This window comes from Perkinsus marinus, assembly GCF_000006405.1.
Source record: "Perkinsus marinus ATCC 50983 genomic scaffold scf_1104296966614, whole genome shotgun sequence".
Taxonomy (NCBI): Eukaryota; Perkinsozoa; order Perkinsida; family Perkinsidae; genus Perkinsus; species Perkinsus marinus.
The window spans coordinates 9531-25770 of record NW_003203860.1 but is presented as its reverse complement, the minus strand read 5'-3'; the positions used below and the strand labels follow the sequence as shown (position 1 = coordinate 25770).

Sequence of the window (16240 nt, the reverse complement as noted above, 5' to 3'; positions counted from 1 at the left end):
CCGATAGTGGGCCCCGCGCACAAGTCACCTGTCGAGGTGACACACAGGTTATATCGGCCGATTGAGAGCCAACATATATTCTAACACTGCTGCCAATGGCATCTGTTGGAGCTACAGCACTGACGACGAACCACGATAGGTTGCCGGAACGCTACGTAAGGCTGGGAACAGCTGCCACGTCACCACTACTACTGCGTGGGGATGGCAGGGGAGGTACTTACTATCGAGTCATAGTACACATACTTACTGTAGACGTAAGGAGAGTATTATCCGCCCGTCTAGGAAGTGACACAATTAAAGGGATGAGGACTCAGCCTCCCAAACAGAGCAAAAATCATACTAATTTGTTTTTTCAAATCCAACCAACGCGTGTCCATGGCGATGGTGGTGGCTTTCACCAGTCATAGTGCACTCTATAGAATGCAACTGCATTGGGATATGCATTATGGTATATTGCTATCTGTGATACAACGAGGAGTGAGATCCTCCCATTATCATTAAGATCTCCATGAGCTGAAGAAAGCCACTAGAATGAATTCCTTAGAGATAATTGTGGAAACACGGCACACCGGGCGTGCGCTATTACCGTTAGAAAACTTGAAAATTCGTCAAAGAATGGGAGCAAGACTATCCAAAGAAACGCCAGGGCCTAAGGGAATCCTCATCGCCAGCCTAAGTGCTCAGCCGTCGAGTCTCCATCACGGTTGCGTTTGCTTGACCATGTCTGTTTCTATTTCGACTAATCGAGTTGTTCCGCAAGGTGCCGAACCCGACGTAAGGAAACAATACATCGCATGTGCAGGTCATCCCACGCTGCTCTTAGGAACCGTCCGTCGACTCGCACTTCGGGAGAGCTTCCAAGCCGTGCTCTGACGAGAAGCAGTAAACTCGATCATCAGTGTTCAGGGACCATCGCCCCTTTCAGGCAAAAGAGAACTGCCAATTGTCCTATTGACCGCGGTAATCGTCGACGCATGATCCGCGGTGCCGAGCTCGTTATACGCCGCCCTCGACCGCCTCGACTAGCACCCACCGATGAGGAAGAGGCTGCTCAGCGAGTAGCCATATCCCCCACGGGCCGAGTGAACGCAGATGCCCTTACGAAGAAATGCGTTGATGAACTCGGCGACGACAGTGCTATTCCCACACCAAGTGAGACACTTGTTATTCACCTCGTTACCCTAGGGTTTGCGACGAGGAATTATGCGGGTTGACCTCGGTATTAGTGGAATATATGTTTGCTTTCCTTAGCTGATCTCAGGAGTTTCCTCGCCAACTATAGGAGTTTATATGAGAGCTGCGGCAGAAGTGTCAAGAAACCAACGAGGATCTCCCAAAATTTCATCAAAATCCTGTTATTGTCACCAACATATGCAGTCGACCATGTGTATATTCTCCCGGTCAAACTCTGCTAATGGTCAATGATATTTAGCCCTGGAGTTTCGTGATTTTTCGTTGCATAAGTCCATTACCAGGAGTTGAACCTGTGGTCGTTGGTGTTGTAGGTTGTGTACATAACCTGTCGAACTATTTACATGGTGATATTTTAGGCACAAGCACCGACTCTCCCGCATCAAGCAAAGAGGGAAGTCTGAATTCCTCCATGTTGGAGTACCTCTTATTCGAGCTCTCATCCTCATCATCCGCGTCTGATCACGACACCGACGAAGTCCTTTTCGATGGTTTCATATCGGATGATGATACTCCTCGTTGAATAATCGATTAATCTATTCCCCATCCGTGATGTTGTTCCGATGCGATTACTTATCACCGTCACCACCATCGCATCATAGTCCTATCTCGGAAGAGAAGCCCATCGTTTGAGTCCTGCTTGTGTAGTAGTAGTTGCTGCCTGATTACAGGTTTGATCACTCCTCGAATTTGTGCTGTGAGGCACTTTGCACATTACAAGTTCTATTGTGTTCAAGAGTATAGTAACAACAACAATACACATCCATAGAAACGCTGTAACGGAAAGTGCGCATGCTCATCATTTCTTCGTCTTCGTCGTTTTATCATCCTTCCTGCTTTCACTGCTATCGTATCGGGAATTTGCACGTGCCCATCGACCGCTCTTCCTGTCCCAAATGACACTGAACCTACAACAAGCAATTTCGAAAGAAACAGAGGGTAGGTGATTTCTTACTTATACTGTCCTTCCACGAAGACGCCATAGACTCTACCGCGGTCTCCATAGGTCGCCAAGAACTCCTCAACGGGCTGCCCAGACTTATATGCGAATTCCACCCGATTGCCAAAAGCATGGTAACTCGTCTGCAACCTAAAGGGAACTAGATACCTCCTTATAGCGATCAGACTCACCTTGGTGGTTTTATATTCTTTCCATCCGACTTCATGCGAGAGGCGAGCTTCACTTCTCTACCTTTCACCTTTGTCATGTCCAGAAGAGTCAATTCCTCATCTAAAGAGCCGAACTCATCAGTTATTAAAAACCGCAGAATTGCTCACGATTGTTTTCTTCCTCCCGCTTCTCCTCATCAGCTCCTCGATCATCAACGAATCGATCATCAGTCTTGTCCTTCCCCGAGTAGGCACCCTTCTTCGGCCGGACGCCACTTTTCATCAACTCCCGCACTGCTGAGACTAGATCGTTTTTCTCAAAACACAATTCGGCCTGAGGGAAATCTCACTCACTCGCTATTGTAACCCCAAGGCTACCTTCTTGGCCATACCACAGTCCTCCAACCACTGCTTCAACTCACCCGCCGACCACGTGGACACCGCCTCCACCTCCTCCGCTGTCGCTGGCGGCCCTGCATCATCAGTCGCATCTAAGAGCAATTTCATGGCGCGCGAAGTTGCTCGAGAACTCACCACTGTCTCCAGCAGACGTGGTAGCTCCTGCTCGAGTGGGTAGAGTTAATTTCATGTCTGACAATATCTCATACCTACAGCGGAGCGAAACCATACAGTGTTGGAGGGATATATGCTCGCTTTACTCAGCTGATCTACATATACGAATTAGAATTTGAATATCATCCAACATTCTTCAAATTTCTCATATTGTCACCGACACATGTAGTTGACCATGTGCATTGTTTACAAAACTGAAACCATACTTCACTAGTTTTATTCTGCTGCCGACCATCGGTCAGTTTACGCGAGTACAACAAGAGCATGCAAAATCATCCTCGAGAGCGTCAATCTTGGTGATGAAAAAAAATTACAATTCCAAGCCAAGTTCAGTCTTTCACAACCTAGTACACAATCGTACGTCATCGCTAATCAGGATGATTTTTCCCGACACCTACCGATGTTTTCGATCATTGAAAACAAACCAGGGCTCGGTACTCTTCGTGAGGTCGAAAGCGTTCGAGCACTCCGGATCGTCCAGGAAGGCGTAACAGAGGTTGGTATCCCGCAACTGTGAATGCAGTTTCCAATCATTGAATCTACCACAACATACTCAAGTGACCAACTTCACGAGGGAGGAAGTCCGAAGGCGTGCGATAGGCGAGCCGTGAAAAATGGCATAACTCGAAATTCAACGAGTGAAAGACGATGAAAATTGTCTCCCCCAGGGCGATCACTTCATATAGCCGTCACGATGCTACTCCCAAGCGTTCGACGACGGAATTTACCTTTCAGAGTAATAGAGGAAGACTGGCCATCGTTCATTGCCCGATATCCGCCTGTACGCTGGACGGCCATTGAAAATGCCAATTCGTTTATACGTCCCTATCAAACAGAAACAAGAGCCCACAGCAAACTGTGGAGGCTTACCATTCAACAACCCCGAGTGATAGGTGTGAGCAGTTGCTATATCCACTACTGAATGCCCTGCTGTTGTCTTGGGCTTGCGATCTCGCGGATTCATATTCTGTCAACGAACATAAGATGACGAACTAAGAGCGCTTTCAAGCACCCAGATATATACATTTTCGACTCTCTGTGAATAGCAGATGGATAAGATGGATAATCCTGAGCGAACCCCAGAGGTCACCTCATCCGCGTATCTAGCGTACGCTCTACGAGCGCTCTCTCGCTCGCGCCTTCGCTCCTTAGGACTGTTATTCCTACGCCTCTCGAAACTAACACCAGAGCCTTGCACTGCCACATCTGTGTTATCTACACTCACATGCGTTCCTCGTCACTCTCATCAAAGTAGTCCTCATCCTCAGAGTCCGACTGGTAGTACTGAGCCCATTGACCGCTGCCCTGCCTACGCTGAGTTCTCTTGAACCTACCATAGGCTTACAGAAACTAATGATAAGTTAACATCCGTATTTGGAATATTATAATTAGTCAGTGCTGATAGGTGTCACCAATCACCACCTCAAATTCGGGCGAACACCCTGTTGAGCTTCCTCATGAAAACGATAAAGGTGCTCATAAAAAACTTGTACTTCTATTTGAAATATTTCCCTTCACAGGCCTCTGGAGGAAGTGATTTTTTTTTCGGGAATAAATGCCCGGCACACTTTATAGTATCATTCGATAGAACGTATCGTGAGAAGTGATAATATACAGATATGTACTTTGTAAATTTCGGAGGAGCGAGCGAAGCGAGCATATACCGGAACAACAGGCACTTTCGCGTTGTCGCATGAGTGCGTGCGTGATGAATTATTCTGGCTTGACTAGGAGGCTACCAAATAGCTCAAACGACTCCTCTATACGCGGAGGTTTTGGGAAAAGTCGGACAACTCGATTATGCGAACAGCACGAAGAGATATGCACGAAAAACTTTAATGACGGGGAAATGTCCTACCCGGGGATCGAACCGGGGACCTATATCAAATTCATTGATCGAATCAGTAGACGTGGACTAAATGAGCTCCGCCTCTTCGTTACGAAGGTCTAATACTTTCATAACGACTATATTCACACAATACGCCTAGTCGTAAAAACCATCCATAATTGCGACAAACAGAAATTTGCCGCTGCCCTCTGCAGGTTACTTATTCCATGCCTTTTCAAACTCCCTTTCATCAAAAGCGAAGTCCTCCCCCTTAGGCCGCCCCCGACCAGACGACCACCACCACGTTGAGCCGCCAAAGCCTCCAGAGCCACCGAACCCTGAGCCGCCACTATTCGGATAGGAATAGGAAGACGACGATGATGATGAGGAAGATGTAGACCTGAAATGAATCGATATAGGATAGCGACTTCGGGACAGGCCAGATGCTACGATGTGGTATTTGTCGACTTCGGCACGCCATCCTTCTTATCCCTATTAATGTGTTCATAGGCCTGTTGCACCTGATTCACCACCATATGCAATAGCTCGAGAGTGTTTAGAGTATGCGAGACCAACGATACACACATTTCACTTTATCAGGTTTCCGAGTTTCCTGCTCTAGCCGAGTCGTCAAAAAACGCTCCACAAGGTGCCGAAGTTTCCCACCAAAATAGCTCCCCTAGTGCCTTACATTAACCCCCAAAGCGAACACGTAGCATACACTAGAAGTCGTATTTCGGCTCACAAATTACTTCACCATTATTAATTTCACTGCACAACCTCCCAAAGCAGGTATTCTCACTCGAACGAATTTCTCATGATTTCCTCCAGCATCAGGATGGTGTTGTTTGACGGCCTTTAGATACGCCTCTCTAACCTCCTTATCAGAGGAGTGTCGATGAACCCCCAATTCGGCGTAGCTGTCGAATCTAGGTACAGCACTGAAGTGCCGTCGAATAGAGCTGTACAGTGGAGGGCTGCACTGCCGGACTACTAAGCCGTATCCGTTATAAATCATTCACAAAAATGGAGACTACAGGAACCAGTGTTGCAGAAATAAATGTTTGCTTTCCTCAGCTGACCTCTATAGAATTGTACAAAAACCAATGAGAGTTTCCTAAAATATTTTCTCAAAAAAATTTTCACCTGACCATGTGCATATTTTCCAACAACACTGTGTAGAGCGCATGCACAAAGCGTACAAGAGAGGAACACTAGAACAATCACTGCATAAGTTCTGGTATTAGTGCACAGAAACCAATAATGAATTTTTCATTTCATCACCGACACACGTACTTTACCGTAACAATGTGACCATTTCTCCGGTAGAAATATGTCAATGCACGGGAGCTATAACTCAGATGAAGCCTTGACCCTGATTGTCCATTGTTAACCCAACACCAGTCCTATAGTCACGTGAAACGTCGTATAGGGCAATCACCATTTCCACTTATCAATAGGGGGGAAGGCATTCTGTTTGGAGAAGACGAACTTCTTATGCTCATACGACAGGTAACCCTAAAGTAGATAAACGATGTGTTTCTTGCACCATCACCACTAACATGTGCTGGTGACACTGAAAATTTTGCGGAAATTTTTCTTGCTGTCCGCACACTTCTACCCGTATGTTAACTTCTATAGTAAATGATAAAACCCTGCTGAGCTCAGCTGAGGAAAGCGAACATATATTCCTCCAAAGACTCTGCTAGCTCAGTCGCACTTGGCTTTACACCAGTTGATGTATGAATCACAGATGCCATCGACATCACACAGTTGGACTGTTTCATCTTGTCCTATCAAATACATACTAGTGACCATATATCTCACATACGCATTGATACAATTTCGACACAAAGATGATAATTTCAAAGGACGCCTCTCCACACCTTGATCGCCTGTATGTATATGAGGCCAGCTAGAGCACACTGGACCTCGTCAGCATCAGGCCTATGTAGTTGATGATCCTCGCTCTCCACGCTCATAGGGGAGCTACTAGCTACACTAATATTGGAGGACTCGACGCCTTCCGAGGGCTTAGCAGAGGCAACTTGCCAGGCTAATGATCAACACCAATGGGGACCGGTGATACTCGAGATGGACGTACCAATCTCGAAATATTCCAAGTCCAGTTTATATGCACACGAGGCGGGATCTACTATCGAGTAAACACGCTTGGCAAGGTTCCTATATAACACCAACTGAAATAGATGCATGATATCAACTCTCTCGATATAGCATCGTCTCACCAGCAATTTCTCCATTACCATATACGTCCCAGCCTTCACATACTCATCAGTGTTGTGCTCGAGGCAGATTTGATACCTGAGGGGGAGGTCCCGGGTTCGATCCCCACAAGCGGCATTTTTACTCTCTAATATTGCCAACCCGGACAGCATGCAGTATGCGTCCATACTCCCCCTCCAGGCCGTACTCCCTCAACATGCTCTCACTCGGGAGAAAACCACGTGCCAGTAAATTACACGGTATTAAATACTGTGCAATTCGTCTCCTATTACTCCTATGCTCCTCACAGCAGTTCTCCAACGCCCAATTCAACCGCTCAGTAGCTTCACCAAATTTCTGCTCTGTCACTAAATACTTCCCCCAGTGAAAATACAGCGTTACAGCGACCGACTTAGGCAGCACCTCAGGTTTGAAATACGCCTTATACTGTTGCTGAATCGATGCCAATATCGGACCACACAGTGCAACTTGATCTAGCCTCTGGAATAGTCGTAGTAGCTCACTCGACAGCCAACACGCCCCCGTCATCTTCCTTCGACGTTCCTTCAACAGCTTCGGGAAGAGCTCACGAGCGACTTCAACCATCTTCATACACCACCGGTGCTGATCACTGGCGTTGTCCATGTATATTGCTAGGTGCCGTGATTGGGAGGTAACTTCTATGAAGGGTGGGACGAACCATGCAAAGGAGTCGCCAGAGGTGAAATAAACATCTTGAAGGTCTTCTGAGGACTGAAAACGAGACCAGAAAATAAGATTCTTAAATTTCAGTGCAAGTCGAAATTGCGCAGAAATGAATATCATTAATATGATAGTTTTCTTTTTTGACAAGTCACCAATGCTTCTATGAAAATGAAAAATTCCAATTTTTTTGATATACCAATTTTCATGCCGAAAAGTCCACCAGGCTGAGACTCGCGCATTAGCCGCAAAGCGAAGACCGGCTGGAACGAATAATAGCAAAATTACAATGCGAATCGGACCCCACTGGAGAGGTCGTTTCCTTTTCCACTTCTGCTGATGATTATTCTCATGATGCAACAACAACACTGATGTATTCACCCTCCCTGCATTGATACTAATTCACAGAGTGTTATGAAAATCGTTAGATAGGAGATACGCGTAACTTTGCGTACCAAGATTATAGGGTTATTCCACGTACAGAGCTGGTAAAAACAGATTTCGATAACTCTCAATTTCACAGAACTAGAAAAAATAAAAACACTTCTGACAGACCAATAAAACAGTGAATATTCCCTTCGGGAGTTCGGGCAAACTTCCAGGTTTCAGCTCCATATCGTGCGAGATTCTAATACTACCACTAGCACTACTGATATAGACTCCAGCCTACCTCCTCCATGCTGGACAGCAACTCACTGTTGACATAAAGCTCCGTGTAGGCCCTCACTGAGCTCACTAGATTCTCCAATGCTAGTGCCTGGTGAGTTCAAAATAGAGGAGGATGAGCTCTCTCACTACGCACCCAGTCGTGGTTTCGTCGGGCCTTGAGATGCAACAGGTAAGGTTGCAGAAACTTGCCCCACATGCAAATCTGTGCTCCCTGCTTAGTCAGTGTTGTGGTGACCACACGCTGAATGGCTGAGTCGGCTCTATTCAGGCAGTTGTCTGAACCTATATTGGAACTTCACCCTAGTGATATGAAAAACACCAGTGAGAAATATATTTCACAACCACTGCATATCACCGCGAATGTCGCCTTTTTAACAGAGTACTACGCCACTTCACGTAAAACGATAAAAGTGTCCAACCACAGGAAATCTCACGATTACATTAATATGTGTGTTCCGAAGAAGTGATTGACCTCCTCCAACAGCCGAGGTGACGATTTGAGAGATCGACAAATACGAGTACTTGGTATACCACATATCCATATTGTATATTATAGATAGACATTATAGAGATTATTGACATATATCATTATATTTCATACCATATTAATATATTATATTATGATATAAATAGATATATAATTACATACCATATTATTAAATATATATATTATTAGTAATTACCAGATAGATTATTAATTGCGACCAACTAGGATCCTCGAAATGCTCCCCAACTATTACTACTACCTAGCCTCGTTTTTGCATCAGCTAAGTGGCGCCTGATGCCATCCCCGTCCTCCTCTTGTAGTAGCCTGATGGAGTCCGTACACCATACAGTGAGCTCGTCGTTGCTGTTATGATGCAATGACGCCTTGTGCTTTGGTGGAGACATGGCTAACAGTGGTGACACACAATCTTGGTGTCACACCTTCCCTACATTCGGAAACACAATAGGACATGGACATTTCTCACCCGCCTAGCAATACCCGACCAGTGCACTCCACCGTTCATCATTTCTCCATGTTCGAAAATACAATCGAGCACTTCCCTTCAGATCAACAAGTGCTCTATCAATATACCTTCGACAATGTGGTATACAGTAATTTAAAACTCCCATAGCGTAGCAAAATGTCATAGCTGTTATTCTTAGAGGAGTCCTATACTTCGTATACAACATACCAGCCGTAGCCGAATCCCACGACCCCCGTGATACTTCGGGTCCACACGACTCTTCACATTTTCACCACACCAGTGCTGCAAAGAAATGTTCGCTCTCCTCACCTGAGCTCAATATTTGCCTCGCCAATTCTACATACGAATTGGGAGAATATATACGACAAATTTCCTCTCAGAATTTTCATACTCTCACCAACACATGTGGTTAACCATGTGCATATTTTACTACACTGCACCACACGCAAGTGAAAATTGATAGTAGTTATACCACATAGATGCTACCCCTACATCCGTTCTTTATCTTGTTAGAAATAATGAATTCTACTCCGACCTACTTTAGCACGCACAGACTCCTATGTGCTAAGGCGAACGAACCCCTCCCAAACTGCGTCCTCAAATACTCACCAACTTGCAACAAGACACTCAATATGAACCGAGAAATCCATACAGTATTCAATCATGTCGATATATATACGATTCAACAGCCTAACGGTATCATCGCTGACTCTTCTGCCTTACACCATGGTTCAAACCCCAGCAAGCGCATAAGGTCGCCCTCAATACCAACTGACTGTCTACTTCCTCACTATTTCGAGTAGCCATCAGCCCTACCAACAGGTCACATCCTATTGATTCAATACACCAACATTACTAGCCGAAGTCCGTCAGTCTATCTAGACAGACCTCAAGACTAGCATATAGCGATGAATTGAATATAATAAGACTATACTGTAAAATAGCAAACCGAGGCATCTCAAGAAAATTGATGAGGACAGCAACATACAGGGGTCGAGAGCTCTTCCTCTACGCTGCTAACCTGAATTAGGACTTACATGCTTCATCTGAGCGCACTGTGGGAGAATATGCGCATTTGGTGGCGATGATATGAAAATTCTGAGGAAATTTTCGGAGATTATTTTTGATTTCTGTAAATTTCCACCCCGATTCATATATAAACTCCCATGATTAGTGCCGAAGTTCCCGAGCTCAGATGAGAACATCAAATATAAAATTCCAACACTCACGAGTATGCATATCAGGCGATCACTGTCTGCCTCCACCGCCTCCACCACCAAAGAGCAATGATATAACCTACGAGTAGTATAGCGAGAAAACAACGACTATGCAACTCACCGTAGTAACAACCATGCAGAACATAATAGTACTTGTAATCGACAAGCTGGTGATCGAGCTGAACACGTGCAGTGTTGGAGGACACTACCTTCAGACTTACTTCACAAAGACCGTCCACCATAGTAGCGGCGACGTGTCAATGCAAGTGATCGAGGTGTTCACCCAAACCAAGCCTGATAAGGGGTCGTAGACAAACAACATTCTGTAGTATCACCAACCCTACCTGTACACAGCCAACAGAAGGAGCCTGCCAAGAGTAACAGCTCCAGAATAAAAGCACCTCTGAGGGTAGCAGACATAACCCGACGGAGCGAAGCACAGCAGTTTTACTTGAATCCCTCTTCACGACCATAGGAGTAGACCAGGAAGGTAGCCGGCCAGCCCAGCAAGAGCCCCACTGAACAGGTACGATCACACTGAGGATAATGCCGACAGCAGCACACCTATTGCCCAAGCCAACAAAGGGACATCACAGGGAATCCCAAAGCCTCGGATAGTAGCGACCAGCAGGGAGGTGTCGAATAAGCTGACTCCTGTCATGATAGTCGGCAGCCACCTACACGTGGGGGTGAGGTCGGTTCAAAAGGCGACATAAATACTCTAGGAATTTCCTAGATCTGCCAGAGTTGATCTTGTGACCTCCTTGGTAGTGCTCATCCTCATCCATAGGCTCCATTGATCCACCACTCTTGGTCGCGATATTCACTGGCACGCCACCGCCGCCACCGACGCGACCAACGCCACTACTCGATGACGAAGTCCTCCTGGGACCTGTGGGGGGAGGCACGGTGTGGCAATACATACACATAGGCAACTACATGTGTTGACTAAAATAATGGAATTTGGAAAAACTATTGGGGTTTTCATACTCCAGTCAAACTGAGGAAACCAAACATATATTCCCACACTGGGAATGCAAGCCGAAAAGAGCTAGTGAAAAATATATTTCACGACTACTGTATATCACCGCGAAAATCGTGTTTTTCACAGAGTTTTACGCCACTTCACATAAAACGGGTGAAACTCCACTATATCGCGTCCATCCAAATCGAATATATATACCATATAACACCAACATAATATCTCCATGGGATTGTCGATATAAAGTGCCCTGCGAGGTGAAGGAGGCCACAAACAACTCTACGTGCAGCCACTTACCCTCGCCGAAAAAGTCCCTCGAGGTGGCATCGTCCCTTCCAAGGCCACTCTGGAGAGGAATAGTAAAACTCAATAGTAAAACTGTTCTTTACCGCCAGAGCAGCAGCTCCCACTAGAGGAGCAGCAGTCGGCATCATCCCTAGCTGGATGGGTACCGACACTGGAGGTAGTAGGGGGTAACTTGCCAGACCACCAGGCTGAAAAACATATGTCTACTATGAACCCATAGAGCATATGACTTACATCAGCCTGCCAAAAGGTGTCCCACGCCTGTTGGAGTAGGACGAGACCATCCTCCAACCCCAGCATGAGCGAACAAACTACACCTAATGAATCCTTCTCCTTTACAAATCGTCGTCCGTGTAAAAAGCGCACGCCCATCTAATCGATTTACCACAATCGCGATGATCTTGGCCAAGGTGCAGCGTTCTTCCGTGATGTCTTCGCCACTTTACCGCGAATATGCAGCAGTGCTGATCGGTGGGACGGGCCGCCTTGGAAGTCACTTAGTCCGGAGCTTCCTCCTGTCCCCTTTGTGTAAGCCACCAGTTGGTCCGTAGTGAATATATCACATTGGTAGGTAGCCGGCTGGTCTCTATAGGCCGACCGGGACATGCTCAGAGGCTCAACAACTTCATCACCACTAAAATGGGCAACGCTGGAGCAAAGTACTTTAGGAGGGCTCGTATGAGGGAATCCATATGGTAGGTCTAAATTGAAAACAGTTGACATCGCTGAGGACTTGTCGGATTTGCCGGCCGCTTTGAAGGAGTATGGAACAGGCGCTGAGCTTGCGGTCTCGGCTCTTGGTGCTAGAGGAGGCAGGTATGGATTGGTCTAATGGTGGGATTCTCATCTCCATACCATGTGGTCGTGGGTTCTAATCCCTCACTAGGTACGGTTTAGCAAGCCCTGCAGATCTCTTCCGCCTAGACGTCGCTACCAATTTGAGTTTTGCCGAAACCGCCGCCCAACAACTCGGTAGTCTCCCGGCGCCTCTTTATTGGAATTATCTTTTTCAGGCGTTTCCCATGTGGCTCTTATGAGCCACGTTAATGCCAATTACAACAAGGCTGCTAGTGACGAAGCGATGCCTGGCAACTTCAAAGAGGCTAAAGGACTTCTCGAGTAAGGGGCTCTACCACACGAATACATTCACTATTGTATATCTCTAAACTCTATGACCAATACGGTGATATGTGTGCTTTCATTGAACACGGATAATGAGCAAATTCCATGGCAATGTTTGTCAAATCTCATTCTACCATATTTATATATCACGTTTTAGTAGAGGCTCTAGTCTCTGGTCCCTAGCAGTGTCATTTCGCCTAGTAGTAAGTGACCGTTAGATACAGAATCGAGACTTCTGAGGTGCTGAAGTCTTTGGGTACTCGAGTATCGCTATTCAAGCCTGCCTTGATCACAGGGGAACCTTCCGACCAATGCGGTGAGTTGGCCTCTTGCTGGTATTATAGCAGTATGTTCTTCAGAGGCCCCGCCAGCAGTGAGAACCTCTTCCTCCTCCTCCTCGTGTTCGGTGAAGGAACGACTGATACAAACGTTGTATCCAATTAAAGCTCAGTTTATGCGGACACAGTTTCGAGAGATCAGCGCTGACCATCTGGCATTAGCGGTAATACTATTACCGTAAACTGCCGCGCTTGAATTTTCGTGGAGTCGCTTCCACCTTGTGCTTCTCGAGAGCACTTAGGGGCTCTGTACAATGCAGTTATAGAAACTACAGGGGACTAGGCCTCAGTTCATTGGGTTTTTAATAGGGCGCTTCACAGAGCGAATCGAAACTTTACGTATCTAGCAGTTATAATATTCACAATAACAGTTTGGAAATTTCATTTTGTTACGTTTCAGGTGAGGATCAATCATGAGATGTGCGTACCGTCAGAGGGGGTATCGATGGAGCCGTTGGGGTATGAGGAGTGTATGAGGTTAATAGGAAAGGATGATGACATTTGACTTCACGTTGGTATACTGCTATTTTTACACGAGTGATATTGTTTCTATGAGAGCGTTGATCCCGACTTAGCCGTAGCAGTTGTAGCAGTACTGTTGGAGTAGGAATATATGTTGGTTTTCCTCAGCTGAGCTCAGGAGGAGTTCCTTCACTAATTATAGAATTCAGGTAGAAGTATTGCAAAATTTCCTCAGAATTTTGATATTCTCACCAACATATGTAGTTGACCATGTGCATATTTTCCCACACTTTGTGCAGCAGTTTCTTCATTTCGGTGATTTTGAATTCTCATGTCGGGACAACAGCGAACTCTTCAGCCTTACGTCACTGGAGCTTCAGTATTGGCAGTGAAGTGAGGCGGAGCGAAGCGATTCATGTTTCGTATCATTTTCTCATTGATGTAGGTATAAGGATGGTATTATGATGTGCTATGACACTTTGGCCAGCTATGGCAGTTCTGCGAGATTCACGGGAGTTGACAGGGTTATCAAGGTAGGAGCATTGGATTTTAGAGGTGCTGGGCTCGCCAGGGACCTATTCAGCTTTGAGAAATAACATCACTCAGAGTTTAATAACAATGGGGAAAATGTTCCTAATGTGATGATGACATTCACATGAGAAACTGATTGAAGAATGTGTTCCTAGCCATCCGTGGAAATGAGTTCCCCCCCGGGACCGTCCGGAGTTGTCCATGGTGTGGTATTTCAGGTCGGCAGTAACACCCTCGTGGCTGCTTCGGGTGAGATTTCAGATTTTCAGTAAGAATCTTGAGGTTGACCGAGAAAGATTCATTTGAGGTCGGAAATTTTTGTAGGTATCTGAGTGATAATCTACAGGATCTTGAAAACCAGGACTGGCTTTGTGATGATGGAACTGAGTAAGTGGTATCATAGGTTGCCGACTGAAAGATACGGAATAGGTCCGGAGGAGGTCTATCTCATTTCAGGCGTGGCCCCTCGGAATGGGCACAGTATATCAGTCGTATATACTACCAGAAACGAGGCAAGATGGATCCTCTTTACAACAATGTGGTCATTGGTGGTATCAACAAGAAGGGCAGCAGCGAGGAGCCTTATTACCTCGCTACTGTTGACCTCTACGGAACTTTCTTTCAAGAGGATATTGTGGCAACAGGTGATCATAGAAGTCTCTTATCTACCACTGAGACTGTTGCTAGTCTTTATGAATATCATTACTAGGCCTTCAAATGAAGAACCTTTGTAACGGTCGCGGGTTCGATTCCCACGATGGGCCTTTTTCGTGCATTTTCTATTCTCTCACTGTCATGACACTTGAGAGTTCAAGTGAAAAATGGAGGAATAAACGAACCAATACAATCGATTCGCGACAGGGAATATACTCGCGATTTGCCTCAGGTTTCGGTCAGCATTTAGCGATCCCGATCATGCGCCGTAAGCATCGTAATGATATGTCCGAGGCGGAGGCCAGAGAGATGTTGGAGGAATGTAATAGTATCTTTGTGCATGCGTGCTGATTTACGACCACTGGTCTAGGTATGAATGTGTTGTACTACCGTGATTGCTATTGCTCCAATAAGGTCAAGTTCGCGACTATCACAGCTGAGGGATATAAAATCTCCAACGAGGTAGCATCTGCCTCTTGCTTCGCTCCGCCAATTTTCGTTTCAGGTTGTTCTTTCTGGCAAGTGGGATTATCAGAGATGGATTACTCCTACTATCGAGATCGCCCAGACTTTGGGGTCCAGCTGGTAGAGTCTCTAGACTAAACACCGTGGAGCTGATACCAGTTGGATGTGGAGGTCATTAGTATCAACAGTATTTCCCAACTGGCGCCTGGGCTGCGTTACAGTGTCAATTTCACTCGGGCGGAATGGACGCTTCACATGGTTTGGTATTCTGGGGATCTGCAGAAAGATCTGGAGACAAAACTTGGATGTGAAATATATTGCGCCCTATCAATGATACAATGGAGTTTCACTCGTGATATGAAAAATACTTCACGAGTACTTGGTAAAAATAAGGAAATTGTTAGGAAATTCACAGAAATTATCGTATTTCTTCTACCCAAATCGTGTGTGTATTCCTATAAGATAGTGAAAACATTGAGGAATCCAAACATATACTCCCACATTGCTGCCTGCCCAATCTGACCTCCATTCTAGCATGTGAATTCAGATAGGAGTGTACAGAAACCAACGAAAATTTCCCTAGAATTTCCATATTATCACCACCACACGTAGTTGATCATGTGCATATTTTCCCACAGTGGTATGAGATGACAACGAAGTCACAATCTCTCCGTGATCACCGATGTTCTTGCATACCATCCATCGGCCTCATCATACTCCTATGGTATGCTCTACACCTTAGCATGAGAGTGTGATGAAGGAAACCCGTTATTGCTCATCGGAGTAGCGTTTAATAGTGCGCGGCGTGGAGTGACTTCCGATAAAATACATTTTCCAATCGTCCTGGTGGTCGCTGAAACAGCGTGTGACAATAGTGACCATCTGCCCTCGTTGAC

The 16240-nt window shown here is 45.8% G+C and overlaps 7 protein-coding genes across 7 annotated transcripts; 3 read left to right on the top strand and 4 right to left on the bottom strand.

Moving 5' to 3' along the window:
* The first annotated feature begins 698 nt into the window (after positions 1-698).
* Pmar_PMAR012975 (hypothetical protein) lies at positions 699-1905 on the top strand. The gene is made up of 4 exons (XM_002769053.1): positions 699-774; positions 824-882; positions 926-1152; positions 1551-1905. The coding sequence occupies exons 1-4, from the start codon at positions 721-723 to the stop codon at positions 1712-1714; spliced, it is 504 nt and encodes a 167-aa protein (XP_002769099.1). The 5' UTR covers positions 699-720; the 3' UTR covers positions 1715-1905.
* An 85-nt stretch (positions 1906-1990) lies between these two features.
* Pmar_PMAR012974 (hypothetical protein) lies at positions 1991-7144 on the bottom strand (the record flags this gene model as incomplete). Its single annotated transcript, XM_002769052.1, has 19 exons — positions 1991-2099; positions 2147-2281; positions 2323-2422; positions 2470-2635; positions 2680-2792; positions 2836-2909; positions 3273-3413; positions 3603-3699; positions 3745-3841; positions 3965-4052; positions 4100-4204; positions 4923-5102; positions 5153-5223; positions 5505-5643; positions 6144-6220; positions 6589-6698; positions 6843-6900; positions 6949-7024; positions 7071-7144. 19 exons carry the CDS (start codon positions 7142-7144, stop codon positions 1991-1993), a joined length of 2010 nt encoding a protein of 669 aa, XP_002769098.1.
* Positions 7145-7218: 74 nt separating this feature from the next.
* On the bottom strand, positions 7219-7678 carry Pmar_PMAR012973 (hypothetical protein; the record flags this gene model as incomplete). The annotated part of the gene is made up of 1 exon (XM_002769051.1): positions 7219-7678. A coding segment is annotated over one exon (460 nt), but the record flags the coding sequence as incomplete, so codon positions are not given.
* Positions 7679-8095: 417 nt separating this feature from the next.
* Pmar_PMAR012972 (hypothetical protein) lies at positions 8096-9187 on the bottom strand (the record flags this gene model as incomplete). The annotated part of the gene is made up of 4 exons (XM_002769050.1): positions 8096-8152; positions 8298-8384; positions 8430-8578; positions 9043-9187. The coding sequence occupies 4 exons, from the start codon at positions 9185-9187 to the stop codon at positions 8096-8098; spliced, it is 438 nt and encodes a 145-aa protein (XP_002769096.1).
* A 741-nt stretch (positions 9188-9928) lies between these two features.
* On the bottom strand, positions 9929-12072 carry Pmar_PMAR012971 (hypothetical protein; the record flags this gene model as incomplete). The annotated part of the gene is made up of 11 exons (XM_002769049.1): positions 9929-10288; positions 10497-10563; positions 10606-10663; positions 10706-10778; positions 10829-10887; positions 10936-11002; positions 11049-11161; positions 11205-11376; positions 11764-11812; positions 11856-11960; positions 12007-12072. The coding sequence occupies 10 exons, from the start codon at positions 12070-12072 to the stop codon at positions 10516-10518; spliced, it is 810 nt and encodes a 269-aa protein (XP_002769095.1). The 3' UTR covers positions 9929-10288; positions 10497-10515.
* A 339-nt stretch (positions 12073-12411) lies between these two features.
* On the top strand, positions 12412-13737 carry Pmar_PMAR012970 (hypothetical protein; the record flags this gene model as incomplete). Its single annotated transcript, XM_002769048.1, has 8 exons — positions 12412-12431; positions 12472-12588; positions 12659-12744; positions 12786-12891; positions 13113-13210; positions 13256-13323; positions 13346-13396; positions 13633-13737. 8 exons carry the CDS (start codon positions 12412-12414, stop codon positions 13735-13737), a joined length of 651 nt encoding a protein of 216 aa, XP_002769094.1.
* A 270-nt stretch (positions 13738-14007) lies between these two features.
* Pmar_PMAR012969 (20S proteasome subunit beta 7, putative) lies at positions 14008-15540 on the top strand. The gene is made up of 8 exons (XM_002769047.1): positions 14008-14087; positions 14140-14227; positions 14444-14493; positions 14550-14612; positions 14682-14869; positions 15112-15201; positions 15250-15341; positions 15385-15540. The coding sequence occupies exons 1-8, from the start codon at positions 14026-14028 to the stop codon at positions 15466-15468; spliced, it is 717 nt and encodes a 238-aa protein (XP_002769093.1). The 5' UTR covers positions 14008-14025; the 3' UTR covers positions 15469-15540.
* Positions 15541-16240: the final 700 nt, after the last annotated feature.